This window comes from Miniopterus natalensis, chromosome 20 (genome assembly GCF_054644295.1).
Source record: "Miniopterus natalensis isolate mMinNat1 chromosome 20, mMinNat1.hap1, whole genome shotgun sequence".
Classification (NCBI taxonomy): Eukaryota; Metazoa; Chordata; class Mammalia; order Chiroptera; family Miniopteridae; genus Miniopterus; species Miniopterus natalensis.
The window spans coordinates 2,368,790-2,389,141 of NC_142100.1; the positions used below are offsets into that span (position 1 = coordinate 2,368,790).

General features: G+C 43.5%; 1 protein-coding gene across 2 annotated transcripts in view; it reads right to left on the bottom strand.

The window, feature by feature from the left end:
• Positions 1–947: 947 nt before the first annotated feature.
• UBASH3B (ubiquitin associated and SH3 domain containing B) overlaps positions 948–20,352 on the bottom strand; it is a 134,877-nt gene continuing 115,472 nt past the window's right edge. Inside the window, exons 10-14 of one of the 2 annotated variants that reach the window (XM_087828347.1) lie at positions 18,212–18,304; positions 16,848–16,992; positions 4,918–5,021; positions 3,053–3,162; positions 948–1,885 (exon numbers count right to left, since the gene is read on the bottom strand). In XM_087828347.1, the coding sequence (XP_087684473.1) occupies positions 1,748–1,885; positions 3,053–3,162; positions 4,918–5,021; positions 16,848–16,992; positions 18,212–18,304 (590 nt within the window). In that variant the 3' untranslated portion in view covers positions 948–1,747. Of the gene's footprint in view, positions 1,886–2,075; positions 3,163–4,917; positions 5,022–16,847; positions 16,993–18,211; positions 18,305–20,352 lie in introns of both variants that reach the window. The other variant, XR_015716191.1, reaches the window with a different exon arrangement.

Sequence of the window (20,352 nt, forward strand, 5' to 3'; positions counted from 1 at the left end):
GCGGCAACCAATCCGTGCTCCTCTCGCACATCGACGTCTCTCTCTCCCTTCTTCTCTCTAAAGTAAATGAAAAATATACATCCTCGGTAAGGATAGAGAGAATCCTTTAATGAGAGCATTTTACCAAATGAAGGTCAAAACATTTAATCAATGATGTCAGCAGAATTACTCCTACGCTCAGAAGCTGTCTGTGAAATGCTAGAAGAAATGAGGATTTGCTTCTTAGAATGTAAAATTCATGACATATTTAAGTGTCTTCAAAATCCCCATTGTAATCCTCTTGCTGTCTGGCAAACACAGCCAGCGCCCTTCCACTCGCTCTTCTTTCTAGGGGCCATCAAATTCCCGTTTCAAACAGGCACACGGACCTGTGTTACACAGCGCGGGGCCTGGGGCTTGTGCGGGCCTACAGTGTGAGCTGTCGGCTTCACACCGATGTTCCAAGGGCACAGGGCCCCTCCAGCGCCACACTCAGCAGCCACACACCACACGGGCATTCATGACTGATGTTTTGGCTTGTCATTCATTTTTTCAAATAAACTCCCTCTAAATTCAGGAAGCAGGTGTGAAGAGAAACCACAGGATATGGTTCTCCCAACTTTCCTTCAGTAGCCCTACCTACATATTTAAAATTATTATAGAAAAACAAACAAATTGACAGCACAAGTAGCAGTGCAATCGTGACTGCCGTCATTTAAATTAGTTCCCTGACTTTGTGCATTCACCCTGGTGTGAGGATGCAGCTGTGAATGTCCTGGTGACTGGCAGGTGCTGGGTGGAGGTGGGCCGCAGCCTGGCCTTGGTGCGGTTGGTAGATGCTCGCATTACACGAGAGTGAGCTTTTCCTGCCTCAAATAACTCATGGAACATACATCGTTTCAGAACGTCAACTTCCTTAACTAGTTACCACAGTCAGGCTTGAGGGCCAAGGACAAGTGACCAGGCAATTCAGATGGATGACTCAGTCACTTTATATTTTGAAAATTCTTTGCTCCTACAATTGAATACTTCACACATTTATTTTCCTCCTGAGTACCCAAAAGTGCTTCAGAGAGCAAAAGTGCTTTGTCTTCCCTTTCACAGACAGAGGCAAGGGGGCAGGGCCGCTGCGCAGTGGGAGCCAGCTGCTCTGCGACGGGCTGCACCCAAGCGACCAGCACCCGCGCGCACGACCTTGTGACAGGGGCCTGGAGCCAGCAGCACTGGTGGTCGTGGGACATGCAGCTTAAAAACAACTCTGCAGGGCATGAGGCTTTCTGATAACCTGAAAAGAATCCTTCAGCTTGGCTTTGCCTAACTGGAACATGGAGTTAAAAAGAAAATCCCATCACCAAACTGGCAGCTCAGTGTCCCTCCAGCTGGCTTCTGGACGTGCTCCTTCCTTCCTCCCTCCTGCATCCTCCCTCGGGGGGCTGGCACCTCCCCTTGGGAGACTCCGGGCCTTGGCCACGCATGGACGGAAGGAAGGACACATCCTCTGCCTTGGCTGGTGCCTCGACAGAGGAAGACAATTCTCGAAAGCCCTGTTAGCTAGGTAAGAGTCCAGAGAGAAAGAATTTTATCCCTGAATCAAGTTTTTTTTCTTACGTACACAGTCTCATCACAAGAATTTAAAGCATGAAAGGAAGTATGCTAAATTATCTGAGCTGCCGCTTATAATGTGGTGCAGACTTTCACTGTTACTCAGCACACAAAGTCACTTCTCCCAGAGGCTTTCTAAGGCTTTCCCCCTCTTCATCGGGGTGGTTCACTCTTGCAGCAAGGTCTCTCTCCAGTTGAAGCCCCCTGTTGGTCCATGGGTAAGAGGAAGGATGGGTGGATCTGTCAGCTGCCATATTCCAGTTTCTCCCAATTCTTCACAGGAACAAAACCCCAAGTATGGAATCTGAAGAGTAATAAAGAAAGGAAAACAGAAAACAGAGGTTTAATGCTTCAACTTTTACCTATACACAGAGATCCTTGAGAATAAGGAATATTCAAAGCAATTAACAGGGGCTTTGTAGACAAGCATCCCCCCAAACCCATAAAGAAAATGAAATGGAAAAAGCTGGTAACTTAGAGGGAAGAGCATTTACACTGCAACGGGAGTCACTGGACGATCTGTTAGGCGGTGATGAGCTCCTCCAGTGCAATTAGCTGTTCACAGCTTGCTGCTTTGTAGTGTGGCCGGGAAAGAGCACAATATAGAAAGTGAGGTGCTGGGAGTTAAGTGCTAATTACAAGTCAAGCCAAAAATGCAGCTCAAACATTTCTGAAATTATAGTCGACATTGGGACACTTTTGAGAAGCTGTTAATCTGTCCCACCCAGCCTCACTGACTTACTTCCATGTGTGTCTGGGACGTTCAGAGTTGAGGCTGTGCCCTTCCTAACTTCAGTGTCCATGGCATTTCACAGCTTATCTGTGTGTGTGTCCAGAGCTGCACTTATAAGCAAGACAACAATCTCTGCCCTTAAGTAGCTTCCAGAGCAATGGAAAGACAGACGCAGAAATAGGCTTTTACAAAATGAGAAGAGACTTGCAATCGAGTTTGAAGAAGGTTCTCTGGGGCACGGAGGAGCACATGTCACCTGGAGGGAAGCGTGTGGGAGGGTGGCCGGCAGGCGAGAGGAGGATCCAGGCAGCCTCCTGGCTTTTCTGTCTCACTGCCCTGCTCCCCGTTTGCCTTTCAGACTCACATTTTAAATCGCTGCTTCCCATGGCCGACCAGTCAGGCCCCGCTTCTAGCTGAGCTGTCAGATGCTGTGTTCTGGCCACACACTGCTCTCCATCCGACCCCGTCCCTCAGGGAAAGCCAGACAATCTGCTTGTACTTTTTAGCTTCTCCCTACATTTTAGCTCAGAAACTAGAAGCAGGCCAAACTTGCCTTTTTCTCTCACACAAGGCCCAATAAAGTGCCCTACACAGGGCACCATCGGGACATCTTGGGCTGGTGAGTCAATAAATGCATCTCCCGGCTCAGAGAACGTGCCTCAAAGAACGGCCACCAGCCAGCCGCTGAACGATTCTGAAATTACCAGGCACCACGGGCCCGAGTGGAGGCATGATTACCTTTCGGACCATCTGTACGAAGTCCTTGGAGTTCTGAGGTGACAGGCCCTGCAGCTGGCAGGTACATGCTTCAAGGGAAGACGCATGGGCCACAAACAAGATGTTATTTCCTGGGGGAAAGAAGCAAGAGCCGGGAAGACTATTTCTATAAAGACATACATACACTTTGTCAATACCGAAGCCAGTGTTCGGGGGAGAGGCACACATTCTCAGGGAGACGATGTGGCCAAACAATATTCTGAAAATGCTTTGTGTTGTTAAGGCAACCTAATGTCATTTTAAAAAACACTTTAATCTTAAAATAGTTATAGATTCATAGGAGGTTACCAATGTAGAATACATGTATATATAAAATTATTGCTGAGCTTTGCACAGCATGGGTTCGAACCCTGCGGATCCACTTATATGCAAATTTTTTCATGAAATACTGTAAGTGTATGATCTCTTCCTTAGAATTTTCTTAATAACTTTCTTTTTTCTATTTTACTCCATTGTAAGAACATAGTATATAATACATAAAACAAACAAAATATGTGTTAGACGACTGTTCAGTAAGGCTGCCAGTCAACAGTGGGCTATTAGTGGAGTTCTGGGGGAGCCAAAAGCTCTAGGTGGATTTCCAGCCGCATGGAGGTTGACACCCTTAACTCCTGTATTCAAGGTCAGCTTTACATAGAGTACATACACCACACACCTGTACATTATATATGCCTCACAGATCATGTTTATACACACACACGCACACATACATTTGCATGCCGCGTGGGCCTGTACACAGGGTATGTACACTACACATACACGCACACGCACTCACACCAGGGTCCACGCACCCCTGCCAGCCTCCTCCCACGGCAACCTCCTGCCTACCTGCTACCTGGCCCTATCGGGAGGCGGGCGCTGACCCACCCCACACAGCTTATTTAAGTTCCATCAGGTTTACTCAGTTCCATCACATGTGTAACTTTTGTAAACACCACCACATTCAAGACACAAAACTGTTCGTTGCCTACAGTGCTCTCTGCTACTCTTGATCTGGTTTTCAGCGTTGCCCCCGTGGACCGTGAGCACTGACAGTGCTCTCTGGTTGGCAGAACACGCTGCGTAGCTTCATGGTAGGATCACCGAAGAGGTGACGAAGCGAGTGCTTCAGGAGTGATACGGAAAGCTGGGGACCATCCATAATACTGCTGACCAGGGGTGCCCACTGTTAACATTTCAGTTTATAATTCCAGGCTTTGCTCTACAGATACACACTGACCGGGGAGGGGTGTCCACTGTTAACATTTCAGTGTATAATTTCAGTCTTTGCTCTATAAAGATACATATTTTAACTTGAAAAAAGCGATCAGAATGTATATACTCTTCTGTAACTTGCCTTTTTTACTACATATTTTATAGTGAACAGTTTGACATATTATTAAATATTTGAGTTCAATGTTTATAAAATCCAAGAGCAAACAGACTTGAGTCCTACAGAGCACCTCTTGGCTGGCGGTAGCAGTGGCAGGGGCTGTGCTTGCATAGGTGTATTTGTGGGGGTGCTCGCGCTCCTGGTCCAGTTACAGAAAAGACCACGGTCCGCTAAAGAGCTCCGAGGGTGCACCGGGAGCCTCCGCCACAGCGCAGCACGAACAGCTGGCCCGCAGACCCTAAGCAACTTCGTACGGAAACCGAGCTGGCGGGTTCCCGGGATGCCTGCTGAGTCAGGTGCTCAAGGGAATATGAAGTTTAACATGAAAGCACCTACAGGAGAGTCCGGGAATGTTTTTTATTTATTAAGCAAGCTGAAACATCTTGACTAGCCTATTAACCATGATGGAGAAATGGTCACATTTAAATATGGAGTCTAAAATAATACCACTTACCTTTTTTACATTCACTTATTATTTCTTTTGTTACTTGGAAACTTCTGTTGATATAAGTGTCGTAGGATTCTGAAACCGCTAATTTGCTGACTGGAATGTGAGGTCTGTAATAGAAAAGTGAACAAAGGCAATAAAACATTCTGATCCTAAGACAAAGCAACCGATATTACTCTTAACTTCTATTTCAAGAGCCTTCCAAAATTCCCATAATTCCGTTTATCCATCTCCCTAGAAAGGAAGGAGGCAGAGTATTCCCACTACCTAGACGTGCCCTGGATGCACAGAAATAAAGGCTGTGGGTGCACAGGGCCACAGTGACCAGTTCAAAGTGAAACACTCAGTGCAGGCTTCACCTGCACGATTATTTACAAGCAGTTTGACTAATTTTACTGACCATCAGCCCCAAGCCACACAGCCAATAGGAGGCAAAGCGGAGGTTCGATTTCATTGTCTATTTAGAACACCAGATATTTGCTAAGCCTCTCTTCGGTGGCCTTACAAACAATAATCCGCAAGGACGGGATTATTTTTTTATAATTTTGTCCCAGCTTTACCGGGGTACGCTGACATGGAGCCCTGCGTAAGGTCAGGGCGTAGGCCGCTGGTCTGATGCGCATGTGCTGGAAAAGGGTGATCGCCACAGCCTTAGCGAACGTGTCCATCATGTGACGTATCACTTCTGTTCTTCGTGGTGAGGACACGTAAGATGTACTCTCCTAGCAACTTTAAAGTATATAATATACTCTTATTAACTATAATCACCTTACGGTTACATACACTAGATCCCCAGAACATGCTGGCTTTATAACTGGTCGGCTGTACCCCCCGGCGACCCTCTCATTTCCCCGAGTCCCTGGTGACCAACGTCTGTCGTCTGTTTCTTGGAGTTGGGTTTTTGTAGATTCCACATAAATGATATGTGCAGATGTCTCTTTGAGATCCTGCTTTCATTTCCTTTAGACATATACCCAGAGGTAGGACTGCTGGATCATATCGTAGCTCTATTTTTAATTTCTTGAGAAACCTCCGTTCTGTTTTCCATAGGGGACACCAATGTACAATTCCAAGAATACTGCAAAAAGTTTCCTTCTTCGTCACGTTCTTGCCAACAGCGGATAGCTTTTGCATTTTGATGATAGCCATTCTAACGTGTGAGGTTTTGATTTGCATTTCTCTGATTAGTGATGTTAAGCACATTATTGATGTACAAGCACCATGTCCTTGTGAGCTATTTGTATGTCTTTGAAAAAATACCTATTCAGTCCTTCCGTCAATTTTTTAAATTTAAATTTTATTTCTCAATGAGAGTACATATTCATTATCATTTTGCATTGGTTTCAGGTGTACAGCACAGTGGTCAGACAATCACATATTTTAAAAGTGACCCCCCAATATTTCCAGTGCCTTCCCAGCACCATGCGGAGTCCTTACAGCAGTAGACTGGATCCCTGTGCTGTGCCTGACAGCCCGTGACTGCTTCGTAACTGCCACTTATCCTGCCTGCAGCCTTCACCTTTCCCACCCAGCTCCCAACCCACCTCTCCTCTGGCAACCATCAGGCCTCCCTCTGTATCTATGAGTCTCTATTTTGTTTGTTCATTTATTCTGTTCTTCGGATGTCACATGTAAGTGGAACCGTCTGGTATTGGTCTTTTTCTGAATTCTCTCACTTAGCGTAATACTCGCTAGGGCCATCGAGACCGTCAAAACGGTAAGACTTCGTTCTCTGTTAAGTCATAGTCCACTGCAGGCACGAACCACCTCCTTTAGCAGCCGTCCGACGGGCACTGGGGCGGCTTCCGCACCCGGGCTCCTGTCCACACCGCATGAACACCGGGCGCGTATATTCTTTAGAACGAGCGTCTTGAGTTTCTTCAAATATATGCCCAGGAGTGGGATCTCTGGATCTAAGGCAGTTCCACTTTTAATTTTTTAAGGACCTTCCACACTGTTTTCTTTTTTTAAAATCCTCACCCTGAGATATTTTCTTCGATTGCTTCTCAGGGAGAGTGGAAGGAGCAGAGAGAGACACCGACTGGTTGTCTCTGCTCTCTCCCCTGCTGGGGTGGAGCCGAAACCGGAGTATATGGCTTTGGCTGGAATCGAACCCGGGACCCTTCAGTCCGTCGGCCGGCATTCTAACCACTGAGCGAACTGGCCAGAGCCCTCCATGCTGTTTCCACAGTGGCTCCACTAGTCCCATCCCAATGGTGCACCAGGGCCCCCTTTTCTCCGCACCCTGGCCAGCACTTGTTGTTTGTGGATTTATAGCCATTCTGACAGGTGTGAGGTGACATCTCATTGTCATTTTAATTTGCATCTCTGATGATTGGTGACACTGAGCATCTTTTCATAGTCTACTGGCCATCTGTATGTCCCCTTCGGAGAAGTGTGTATTCAGTATCTGCCCATTTTGTAATTGGATTGTTTTTCCTTTCTTTTTTTGGTATTGAGTTGTATGAGTTCTTTATAAACTTTGGATATCAACCCCCTATCCAATGTATCATTGGTGAATATCTTCTCCTATTAAATAGGTTGTCTTTTTTCCTTTCCAAATAAGCAGGATTGTTTCCTTTGCTATGCAAAAACATTTTAGTTTGATGTAGTCCCAATTGTTTATTTTTTCCTTTGTTTCCCTTACTCAGGAGATATATCAGAAAAAAGTAATGCTAAAAGAAATGTCAGAGATTTTACTGACTCTGTTTTAGTCTAAAAGTTTTATGGTTTACTATCTTACTTGTAAGTCTTTTAAAATCTATTTTGAGTTTATTCTTGCAAATGGTGTAAGAAGATGGTCTAGTTTCATTTTTTTGCAGGTATCTGTCCAATTTTCCCAACATCATTTGTGGAATACATTGTCTTTACCCGTTTGCATGTCCTGGCCTCCTTTGTCAAATACTAATTGACCATATAGGTAGGCGTGGGTTTATTTCTGGGCTCTCCATTCTGTTCCTCTGATCTCTATGTCTGTTTTCATGCCAGTATTATGTTGTTTTGATTACTATGAACTTGTAGCATACAGTGTGATACCTGCACGTTTGTTCCTCTTTCTCAAGGCTGCCGAGGCTATTTGGGGTCTTTTGTGGTTCCACATAAATTTTTGGATTATTTGTTCTAGTTCTGTGAAAAAAACCATTGTCCTTTAGATCAAAATAACATTGACTCTATACGTTGCCTTGGGTAGTATGGACATTTTAATGATGTTAATTCTTCCAATCCATGAGCCTGGTATGTGCTTTCATTTATATCTTCAATTTTTTTTTCATAGTCTCATAAATTTCTGAATATAAGTCATTTAGCTCCTTGGTTAAATTTATTCCTAGGTATTTTATTGGTGTGAGGCAACTGTAAATGAGATTGTTTTCTTAGTTTCCCTTTCTGATAGTTCATTATTAGTGTATGAAAATGAAACCGACTTCTGAATATTTACGTTGAATCCTGCTACTTTGTGGAATTCATTTACAGGTTCTAGTAATTTTTTGATGAAATCTTTAGGGTTCTCTATATACAGTATCATGTCACCTGCAAATGATGGCAGTTTTACTTCCTCCTTTCCAATTTGGATGCGTTTTATTTCTTCTTGTCTGATCGCTGTGGCTCGTCCTTCCAGCACTGTGTTGAATAAGGGTGGTGAAAGCGAACACCCGTCTTGTGCCTGATCTTAAGGGAAATGCTTTTAGCTTTTCTCTGCTGAGTATGATGGTGGCTGTGGGTCTGTCATATTGGCTCTTATTACGTTCCTTCTATTCCCACTTTGCTGAGTTTTTATCATCAATGGGAGCTGGGTTTTGTCAAATGCTGTTTCTGCACCTAGTGATGTGCTCATGTGGTCTTTGTCCTGCACTTCGCGGATGTGACGCATCATGATTGATCTGTAGGGACTCTGCCAGCCTTGCACCCCAGGAATCAATCCCACTTGGTCTTAGTGAATGGCCTATTTAATGTATTGCTGAACTTGGTTTGCTAATACTCTGTTGAGGATTTTTGCATCTATAGGCCTATAATTGTCTTTCTTTATAGTGTCTTTATCTGGTTTTGGAAGCAGGATAATGCTGGCTCCGTAAAATGAGGCTGGGAGACTTCCATCCTCTTGAAATGTTTGGAATAGTTTGAGGACAGGTGTTGGCTCTTCTTTCTTTGGTAAAATTCAACTGTGAAGGCATCTGGTCCAGGACTTTTGTTGTTGGTAGTTTTTTTATTACTGTTCCAATTTTTGTTGATTATCATCAGTCCATTCAAATTTTTTCTTCTTCTTGACTCAGTCTTGGGAGATTGCATGTTTCTAGGAATTTATCCACTTTTTCCAGATTGTCCAATTTGTTGGCATATAGTTGTTTGTAATATTTTAGTTCTCCTCTTTCATTTATGGTTTTATTTGGATCCTCTCCCTTTTTCCTTGATGAGTCTGGTTAAAGGTGTATCAATCTCGTTTATCTTTTCCAACAACCAGCTCTTATTGTCATTGATCTCTTGTATTTTCTTTAGATTCTCTTTCATTTATGTTCACTCTGATACTTAATATTTCTTTCCCTCACTAACTTTGGGCTTTGTCTGTTGTTTTTCTAGTTCCTTTAGGTGTTAGGTTAGATTGCATATTTGAGATTTTTCTTGTGTGTTTTTTCGGTAGGCCTGTATTGCTATGAATTTCCCTCTGAGGACTGCTTTTGTTGTGTCCCATAGATTTGGGGTTGTTGTGTTTTCATTTTCATTTGTCCCAAGGTATCTTTTGATTTCTTCCTTAATCTCATTGTTAACGTATTAATTTTTTTAGTAACCTGTTATTTAGCCACCATGTGGTTGTGTATTTTTTACTTTTTGTCTTTTGATTTCAAGTTTTATACCACTGTGTTCAGAGAAGATGCTTGATATGATGCCAATCTTCTTAAATTTACTGAGATTTGTTGTGTCCTAACATGTAGTCTATCCTGGAAAATGTTGCATGTCCCCTTGAAAAGAATGTATATTCTGCTGCTTTGGGGTGTAATGTTCTGAAAATGTCAATTAAGTCCACCTGGTCTAGTGTGTCATTTAAGGTCACCATTTTCTTGTTGATTTTCTGCCTGGAAGATCTATCCATTGATGTCTATGTGGTGTTCAAGTCCTGTACTATAACTGTGTTATTGTCACTTTCTCCCTTTATGTCTATCAGTATTTGCTTAATGATTTAGGGGCTCCTATGTTGGGTGCATAAATGTTTACAAGGATTATATCCGCTTGTCAGATTGATCCTTTTAATATTATGTAATGACCTTCTTTGTCTCTTTTATATCCTTTGTTTTAAAGTCTAATTTTGTCTGACATATACATTGCTACCCGAGCTTATTTTTTAGTTTCCATTCATATGAACTACCTTAATCCATTCCTTTACTTTCGGTCTGTGTTTGTCTTTTGATATGAAGTGAGTCTCCTGCAGGCAGCATATATATGGGCCTTGTTTTCTAATCCATTCAGCTACTTAAGTTTTTGGATTGGAGCATTTAACTCATTTACATTTAATGTGATTATTGATAGGTACACATTTATTGACATTTTATTATTCATATTTTGTTCTTCTGCTTTTTCTTCTTAAAAAAATCCTTCTGGTACCCTATGGTGCAGATGCTATTATGTTCATGTTGTCCCAGGGATCCCATAAACTATTCTATTTTTTAAAAAAATTATGTCGGGGCACATGCCTGTGTTGTAGGCTAGATCCCTGGTAGGGGGAGTGCAGGAGGCAGCTGATTGATGACTCTCTCTCATCACTGTTTCTGTCTCTCTCTCCCCCTCTCCCTTAAATACACACACACACACACACACACACACACACACACACACACACATATTTTTAATTATTCTGTTTTTGCTGCTTTCATTGGGTTTCTTCTGCTACCTTGTCTTTCAAATTGCTGATTCAATCCCTACTTCATCTAACCTGCTGTTACTCCTTCTAGAATGTTCTTCATTTTAGATATTGTGTTCTTCATTTCTGACTGGCTCTTTTTTTTTGTTTTCTATGTCCTTTTCATGCTTACTATCTCTTTGCTGCAGTTCTCATTAAATTAATCCATTCTTCCCCTAAGTTCATTGGGCATCCTTATAACCACTGTTTTGAACTCTGTTTCTGGTAGATTGCCTCCAATTCATTTAATTCTTTTTTCTGAGGATTTCTCCTGTTCTTTTATTTTAGGTCATATCTCTTTGTTTCCCCATTTTGAGTGCCTTTCTGTACTTGTTTCTGTGTGTTAAGTAGATCTGCTGTCTCCCAGTCTTGGTAGTAGGTGTTCCGTGGGGCTCAGTGGCACAGTCTCTGATTACCTGAACTACATTCGCCAGGAGTGTCCCTTGTGTGAATTATGTGAGCCTTCCTGTGGTAGTTGAGTCTTGATTGTTTTTGCCCCTTTTGTGGGTGGGGTTGGCGCTCAGGCTGGCTGACTGTGAGAACTGACCCAGACCACACTGTACTAACTGCTGTGTGGAGGCTGACCACATGAAGTGGAATTTGTCCCAGTGGGATCTGATGCCTCCTGAGAGCTTCCTTTGGGTGTGCCACTTGTGGAGGTAATTGGGTTGTGCTCTGATGTGGTCTGAATCCTGCCACAGGTGTGTTGGTTCTGGGGCCTCTTGGGAAGGCCTCTAGTGCAGGTTAATGTCAAATGTTGCCTGCGACCAGCCCTGGGCTACCTGTTAGGAGTTTCAAAGCAATCCACGTTTGGTGGTTGCCTCTGCTAGGCCTGGGTGAGTGTGAAAGCAGCAAAGCTGCACACCAAGGCCAGCTTTCACCAGTACCAAGCCTGGTGCAGGTCAGGAAAGCCTCTACCCACATTTTAATCACACTGCTTTCATTTTACTATTGAGCTGTATGAGTTCCTTATGTATTTTCTCTATTAAGACCTTATGAAGTATATGATTTGCAAATATTTTCTACTTTGTAGGTTGACTTTTTATTTGGTTGCTTGTTTCTATAGAAGTCTTTTAGTTTGATGTAATCCACTTACTAATTTTGACTTCTGTTTCCTGTGTTTTTGGTGTTGTATCCAAAAAAATCATTGCCAAGATCAATGTTAAGCAGTTTTCTTCCTATACTTCCTTTAAAAATTTTTATGGTTTCAGCTCTTATGTTTACATTTTTAATCCATTTTTAGTTAATTTTTGTGAGTGATGTAAAACTGGGGTCCAATTTCATTCTTCTGAATGTGGTTATTCAGTTTTCCAACACCATATATTAAAGAGTCTATCTTTTCCTCATTGAGTATTTTTGGCTCCCTTGTCAAATACTAGTTGAGTATATATTCAAGGGTTTATTTCTGGGCTTTTTTTTTTTTTTCAAGTCTGTGCCACTGGGTTATACATCTATTTTTATACCAGTAGTACATTGTTTTGATTAGTACAGCTTTGTAGTATAGTTTGAAATCAGGAGTGTAATGCCTCTTTTTGTGGTTCCGTGTAAATTTTAGGATTGGTTTTTCTATTTGTGTAAATAACATAATTGGAATTTTGATAGACATTGCATTTAACCTATAGATGCCTTTGGGTGTTACAGAGAGCTTAACAATATTAATTCTCCCAATTCGTGAGCATGGGATATCTTTGTATTTGTGTCTTCAGCTTCTTTCATCAAAGTCTTACAGCTTTCAGTGTATAGATATTTCACCTCCTTGGTTAAATTCATTCCTAAGTATTATATTGTTGTTGATGCTACTGTGAATGGGACTATTTTATTTTATTTTCAGAACTCTCATTGTTAGTGTATAGAAAAACGATTGATTTCTGAATGTTGACTTTCTGTCCTGCAACGTTGCTGAATTTGCTGAGCAGTTCTGACAATTCTATGGTGATCTCAGGATTTTCAATACATCCTGTCATCTGCAAACAAGACATTTTACTTCTCTCTCTTTTCCATTGGGATGACTTTCATTTCTCTTCTTGCCTGATTTCTCTGGCTGGGACTCTTAGTACTGTAACTGGAGTGAGACGTGTGGGCATCCTTACCTCGTTCCCAATATTAGAGAAAAAGCTTTCACCAATGGGTATGATGTTAGCTGTGGGCTTGTCATATATGGCTTTTATTATGTTGATTCCTGTTTCTTTTATACCCAATTTGTTGAGCATTTTTATCATGAAAGGATGGTGTATTTTGTCTAATTTTTTCCTGCATCTATTGAGATGATCATTTATCTTTTATCCTACTAAAGTGGTGCATCATGTTTATTGATTTTCGTGTTGAACCACCCTTGAATGCCACTGGATGGTGATGTGTGATCCTTTTAATATGTTGATTTGGTTGGTTAATGTTTTGTTGAGAATTTTCACATCAATGATCATCAGGAATATTAATCTGTAGTTCTCCTTTCTTGAGGTGTTCTTATCTGGCTTTGGTATCAGGGTAAAGCAGGCCTTGAAAAATGAGTTGGGGAGTTGTAGAATAGGTTTTAAATGCAGATATTAGGTCCCTTTACTACTTAGAATTTCTGGTCTATGAGATATTTATCTTGTTTTTAAATACAACTATGTCATATTTTTTGTTTCCTTATCTTTCATTTTTGATATTTAGAGCACGGTGGGTGGAGGTGGTAGTGAGTTCTCAAAGTGAATTCACACGAAATCTTGATCAGAATACATTACTGCTGCTACTACCACTATTATTACTACAAAGACTTACTGGAGGATTCCCATGTGTCAGGCTCTGTGCAGAGTGCCTCTTGCAGTCTCTGAATATAACCCTTCCAGCAACCCTTTTGCACATCCTGAGTTTATGGATGACAAAACTGAGGCTCAGAAAGGCTGCAGATGACTTGCCTATGCTTATGCCATTGGCAACTCTTAGAGCCTATTTTTGAACTTGGGCCTGAGATCAAAGCCTCCACGTTGGACCACTTTTGACAGTGTCCTCCTCAGGGCTGCCCCCTGTGCACCTGTGTTCACTGTCCAGAGAGGAAGAATGTTGTTCCACCTGAAGGGCCCCTGCCCTCACCTACAGAACGTTCTCTCAGCAAACGTCCTCCTCCCAGGAGACAGTCCTCTGACTCTCACAGCACTCAGCTGGGGAAGGCACGAGTCACCGCTGATTGAGGCTGCACCTCACTGTTCTGGAACAAACCCTCTCTCCCCATCCAAACCTCACATCCAGGTCTATTACCACTATGTCGCCTGGTCCAGATGCACCCACTTCCCCACGAGAAAAGGCCTCTTTGTAAGGTCCAGACAGTCATTTCAGGTGAAACCACATTGTAATGTATGAGACTGGTGTTAAGTAAAGAGCAGGTGGGCTTGGGGATCCAGTTCCTCCTGGCCAGCTCTTGCCTTTGGCAGTTCTTGACTTGAAATTGAACCTATGAGTGGCTTTCATGTCTGAGCCACCAGTCCTGATGGCATGGGACAGAGTCAAATATTTCTCACCCCTGTCAGTGGCATGTGTCATGCTCCAGCCACACCTGCAGGACACATGTGCTGTACCCAGAGTCAGGTGGGCCTCCAAACACCAACTAGACCCAGAACCCTGAGCTCTGGGTACTCAGGCACCATCCCTGCAACATTAGTTTCCCCAATAAACTCTGTCCGCCTCACTTTGCTTGGGTCTGGGCTTCTGCCTTGAGCCCCACATCAAAGCTTGAGTCATTGCCCCTCTATCACTCCAGATCCACGCCTCCCCCATTTCCTACTCCGTCCAGCCAGGACCCCATTCTGAAGCTCCATCCAACTGCTGTACATGTATTTTTTTGGCCTTGCTCCTTGGGGCCCAGCTCCCCAAGACTGGGGATGCTTTCTACACCCCGCGCACAGGCTGGGTCTTGCTGCCTGGGGATGACGTGACATTTGGATATTAGTCACCAGCTTGGTGCGTTTCCCTTCACCTGGCTTCAGTCCTGCCTCCCTCCTGTTCTAAGGTGGCAGGGCTCTTCAAACAGATCTTGCTTGATCTGTAAGGCCTTGGACAGCAGTCCTCACCTTCACTGTGCCTCTTCAGTCATCTGCACCTCTGCCTGCTTCCAAGGCCCACTCCCACATAACTAATTTCAGAGAAAACTTACCTCAATTTTGTGGTAAAAGCATGTGGTAAATTACTGACTTTCTCAACTGACTTATACAATTAGGGGCTTTTTTCCCCTCTTAAACACAAAATGATTGAATTTTTATTTTCTCTAGAGGAAAAGAAAATGTGCAATAAGGACAATGTTCTGACTCCCAGGGTCCTGACATTCATCACTCTGCTTGGACTGCTGACGGGGTGTGTGTCTGTGTGGGCCTGTGTATGTGGTCTATGTGTGCCTGGGTGTGTGGTCTATGTGTGCCTGTGTATGTAGTCTGTGTGGGCCTGTGTATGTGGTCTGTGTGTGCCTGGGTGTATGTCTGTACCTGTGTATGTGTGCCTGGGTGTCTAGGTGTGGGTGGGTATCTGTGTGTGCCTGGGTGTGTGCCTGCATGTGTTCAAAGGCTCAGAAAGAATTATTCTGGAGACATCTGTAAATCAGCTTGGGAAGAATTGCAGGACCCACTTAAGAAAAAAGCTGAAGACATAGCGGGCCCAAGTTGGCCTGGGAGGTGCTGGGTGGTGAAGAAAATCATTTTACCAGTGTTGGCAGTAATTCACCCTCTTTCCAGGCCAAAAAGATGGTGACTGTTGGCATGGGAACAATATTTCATTGCTGTTTTCCTCAAAGAATAAAAAAATCAGTGGCCATAGTGTGGACAGGACAAAATCTGATTAATTTAGTTTTATTTTTGAGGAATGCAAATTCTTTTAAGCAGGAAGAGGTAGTGCACATTAATTATGTATGGGGCTATCTGAAGTCTTGTTTGCGAGCCGGAAAATAAGCATGGGGAAAAGATGTTCTCTTCAACCTTAGCCAGAAACTTCAATGGCTTATTGCGGTTTGAGAGGCTTTTGAAACGAGAGGTCAAGAGATATCACAAGGAAGAAATCTCTGCTTATATTGGTCACTTGTTCCAAATTCCAAAGTATATGAACTTAATTTCCCACTATAGCAGTTGTGACTAGCTGGCCCTCTCAAAGACAATATACAAATGTCCGCAGGGGTTTCTGACAGTTAATGTAACTATATTATTATTGTCAATTGTGAATTGTTTACATGTGGATTATTCACTCGTGAGCAATGTACAAACACTTCTTTTTAACCCTAGCACAGTCTGGTGCAGTGGAAAAAAAGCAAAGGACTGGGAAAGAGAAGACGCTAAAGGAGATTACACAGTTCTTCACCTGCAGAAAATGACCAATAAGAGTTATTGTTGTTATTACTGTGATATGTGTCCACTAAACGTATACTTTCAGGCAAAGCCACTTGCATTCTCTTATACATAAAAGTGGCTTGTGTACATTCTAGGGTTACGGCAATAATAAATGAGATAAAGAGAATTAAAAATGCTTTGAGCCCTGGCTGGTGTGGTTCAGTTGGCCGGAGGGTCATCCTGTGCACCAGAAGGTGGCAGGCTCGATTCCTGGTCAGGGCACATACACAGGTGCAGGTTTGATCCCCAGTTGGGGTGCATGCGGGGGGCAACTGAACCATGTTTCTCTGACATTGATATTTTTCTCTCTCTCCCCCCCTTCCTCTTTCTAAAATCAATAAAAGCTGCTTTGAACAATTAAATAGGACAATTTAAGGTAAGATGTGGTCATCTCCCTTATCTCCCAGCAAGCTGCTGGAAGCGCCTCCCCACTGGCTGGGGCTGCTCCTGGCACGCACAGTGTTTCTCTCCCTGGGAGAGGTAGAATCAAGTCAGGAAAACCCAACATGTGGGGGTATAATCTAGAGTAAGGCAGACACAAGGGAATTCTGGCTTCCTGCAGCTTTGGTGTTTGAAACCATAGCCTGCCTTCTAGCAACGTGATAACTCCTGCGGGTGGTCTGGCCCTTCCCTTCCTTTGCAGCCTGGCCTGCGAGGGACATCCTTCCACATCGGCCCCAGGAGACAGCGGCTCAGAGGGTTACCTGTAGGTTGTATCAACACTCAGGTTGGCCGCAGCTAACTCTGACGGAGGTATCCACGCAGGCAACGTGCTCCCAGGGACCCATTTTGTCCACTCAAATAAGCCAGGCTCTACACGGATCTTCAAGTGGTTTTCTTGTTGTAAACCTTGGAGGTGAGAGAAAATGAAGGTGAAGGAAACGCCATTATGTTCTCAGTGAAAAAGTGAGTAGAGGCCAAATGGTTATAAAATCCTGGTCAATCTTCCACCCTCTTTTCAACCGGATACTATATACAGAGAAAAGAAAGTGGGAGCATGTGCGTTTGGACCGGGTTTTTCGTCTTTGTGAGTTACAGATATATGAGTGTAACACTGAGGCCACAGCACCGGAACAGGATACACGCTGGCTTGAAGGGGTGTGTGGTTTTGGAAAAACCACAGTCATTGCCCTCGTAACTCACACAGTGCTGTGCTTACAACAATTCCTTTTTCTAAAGTAAGTTCCAAGAAGCCTCATGAAGAAACTTCGGAGATTCTCTTAGCATCCACAGTCTACAACAGCTTACACTGTATTTCAATGTCGTGTAAATTATTCATTTTCTCTATCAGAATATCCCGTGTTGAATACTTACAAGTGCCAGGACACAGTTTCATGTTTTATCAAAGTGTAATGACCCGCAGAGTAGGAATAGTCCCTGCTCAACTCTCTTTATAGTGCCCTAAGCCAAGTTTTTCTATGCAAATTTAATACATAATGCATTTACATATGTAAATATATTCTGGTTTACTTAAGACTAAACAACAGGAGTCTCAAATACAGTGCAAATTCTTTGCTGGGTCGGCTATTTCTGGCCCTTCGTTTGTCTGGTGTAAGTACAGTCCAACGTTGTTTCTCTCAGTTTTCTTTCCAGTGAAATGGAAAGGTGATTCCTAGAACGCGAGCTTCCGTGGGTTTTAGGGTGAAAGCTGAGTACCTGTATAGCAGGGGTGCTGTTAGAGTCATTCCCCTAAAGAAACGTGATGTGCAGGACCCTTGGAGAGACACTGCCCCCGGGAAAGGAGGCGCACGGCACCCTGGGAGAGTGACCTCACCGTCCCTGTGCTCCAGGTTCCAAATTATTGCCAGATAACAGTACTCTACATGCCTACAACTCACCAAGAAAAATTTTCAAGAAAAAAAATTATTTGTATGCTTTCTTTGATTACACTTATGCTGCTAGAATATGGTTTGGGGACTCTTGTAGAGGCATCTTCCAAAAGAATCATTGCTAAAAATCCCCAACTTGAAGCTGTCACTGGGCTAATGTCCCACGAGTCTAGGACAACTGAGGTGTAGGGCAGCCTGGAGACAGAAGGATGGACTCGCTGACCTTTACCAAGTCTTACCTTTCAAGATGTTGTGTGCAGTCTGAACGCAGCGCAGGGATGGGGAACAATAGACGTGGTCAATGATGGTGTTACTTTCTAATAAGGCTTCGCCTGCAAAGAAAACCAAAGGATCAACCTGATGGGCTCAGCCTCAGCTGGACCCTCAGTGTGGGCGAGGAGGCAGGAGACCCTGCTAACCTCTCTTTTTCAGGGAGGGATCACAGAAGCCAGCAGCTTCTGCCTCCTTTGTTTCCAACAAATCCCTTCATAGAGAGAGGTCTGTTTCTAGGAAAAGAAGCCAAAAGACTCCTTGTCTTTTTCTTTCCTCTCTCTGGTGCTAACAAGTGGCAAAACGTCCACCGAGGAGAGATCTAGAACCAGGATAATGCTCTGATTTCAAGTTGGTGATAAAAGTAGGGTTTATATTCTGGAAATTAGGTCTTGACTTAATTTTATTCTGTGCTAAACAAGGTTTCAACTTGTCATGTTCTTGGACCCGGTAATTCAACACTCTCCTCATGGAATCCAGTTCTTCCCTCCACTGGGTAAAGTCCAAACACCTTAATAGTGGTCAACATCTTCCACAGACTTGCCTTCATTCATCTTCCAGCCTCACCTGCTCCCCACTCACGATCTACAGTCGAGAAACAAGACAGGCTGTTTCCTCCACACTCCCAGTGCTGCTTCCCTTCCCTGACTTTATGCTGCTCTTCCCCGGAAACTGCCTCCCTCCCCTCCCCCTTCACCCAGCTGGCTGTGACTCGGGTCTCAGCTCACCCTCTTCCCCTTGCTGTGTCTTTTTTGTGCTCCCATGATTCTTTTATCATTTAGTTAAAAGGGTGAAATCAGTTAGTCTTTTTAAATTTTGTTTTTCAATTAAGGTTTACATTCAATATCAATTTGCATTAGTTTCAGGTGTACAGCATAGTGTTAGACAACCATACATTTTACAAAGTGTTCCCCAGATATTTCTTGCACCCACCCAGCACTGCACACAGTTATTACAATATTATTGACTATGTTTCCTATCTGTACTTTACATCCTCAAGACTGTTTTGTAACCACCAATCTGGACTTCTCAATCCCTTCACCTTTTCCACCCAGTCCCCTCAAACCACCACCCCTCTGGCAGCCATCAGTCTGTTCTCTGTGTCTTGTGAGTCTGTTTCTATTTTGTTTGTTCATTTTACTGTGTTCTGCAGATTTCACATATAAGTGAAATCATATGGTATTTGTCTTTTTCTGACATTTCACTTAGTATAAAACCCTCTAGGTTCGCACATGCTGTCGCAAAAGGTGAGATTCAATTTTGGGAGGCTGAGTAATACTCCACTGTGTAAATATACCAACTCTTCTTTATCCACTTGTCCTTTGATGGACACTGGGCTACTTCCGTATCTTGGCTATTGTAAATAATGCTGCAATGAACATAGGGGCGTTTATATTCTTTCAAATTAGTGTTTTGGGTTTTTGGGATATATACCCAGAAGTGGAATCGCTAGATCATAAAGCAGCTCCATTTTTAATTTTTTGAGGAACCTCCACACTGTTTTCCTCAGTGGCTGCCCCAGTCTGCATTCCCCCCAGCAGGGCGCAGGGCTCCCCTTGCTCCACACCCTCGCCAACTCTTGTTGGTTCATCTACTGATGACTGTCATTGTGACAGATGTGCGGTGGGGCCTCACTGTGGTTTTCCCTTGCACCTCTCTGATGGTGAGTGACTCTGAGCACCTGCTCATAGGTCTGCTGGGCATCTGACTTCCTCTCTTGAGAAGAGTCTACTAGGCCCCTTCCCACTGGGTTTTTATCCTCATTGGAGGATACGTGTTTAATGATTTTAGAGGAGGGGAGACAGAGAAAGAGGGAAACGTCAACGTGAAAGAGAAACGCTGACTGGTTCCCACCCATACATGCCCCAACTGGGGATCGAACCAGAAACCTAGGAATGTGCCCGACAGGGAGTCAAACCCGCAACCCTTTGGTGTATGGACGACCCTCCAACCGACTGCACGGCCCAGTCATAACACCCTCTGCCCATTTTTTAATCGGGCTGGTTTTTTTCAGTGTTGAGTTGTATGAGTTCTTTATAAATTTTGGACATTAATCCCTTATCCAATGTATCATTGGCAAAAATATTTTCCCATTAAGTAGGCTGTCATT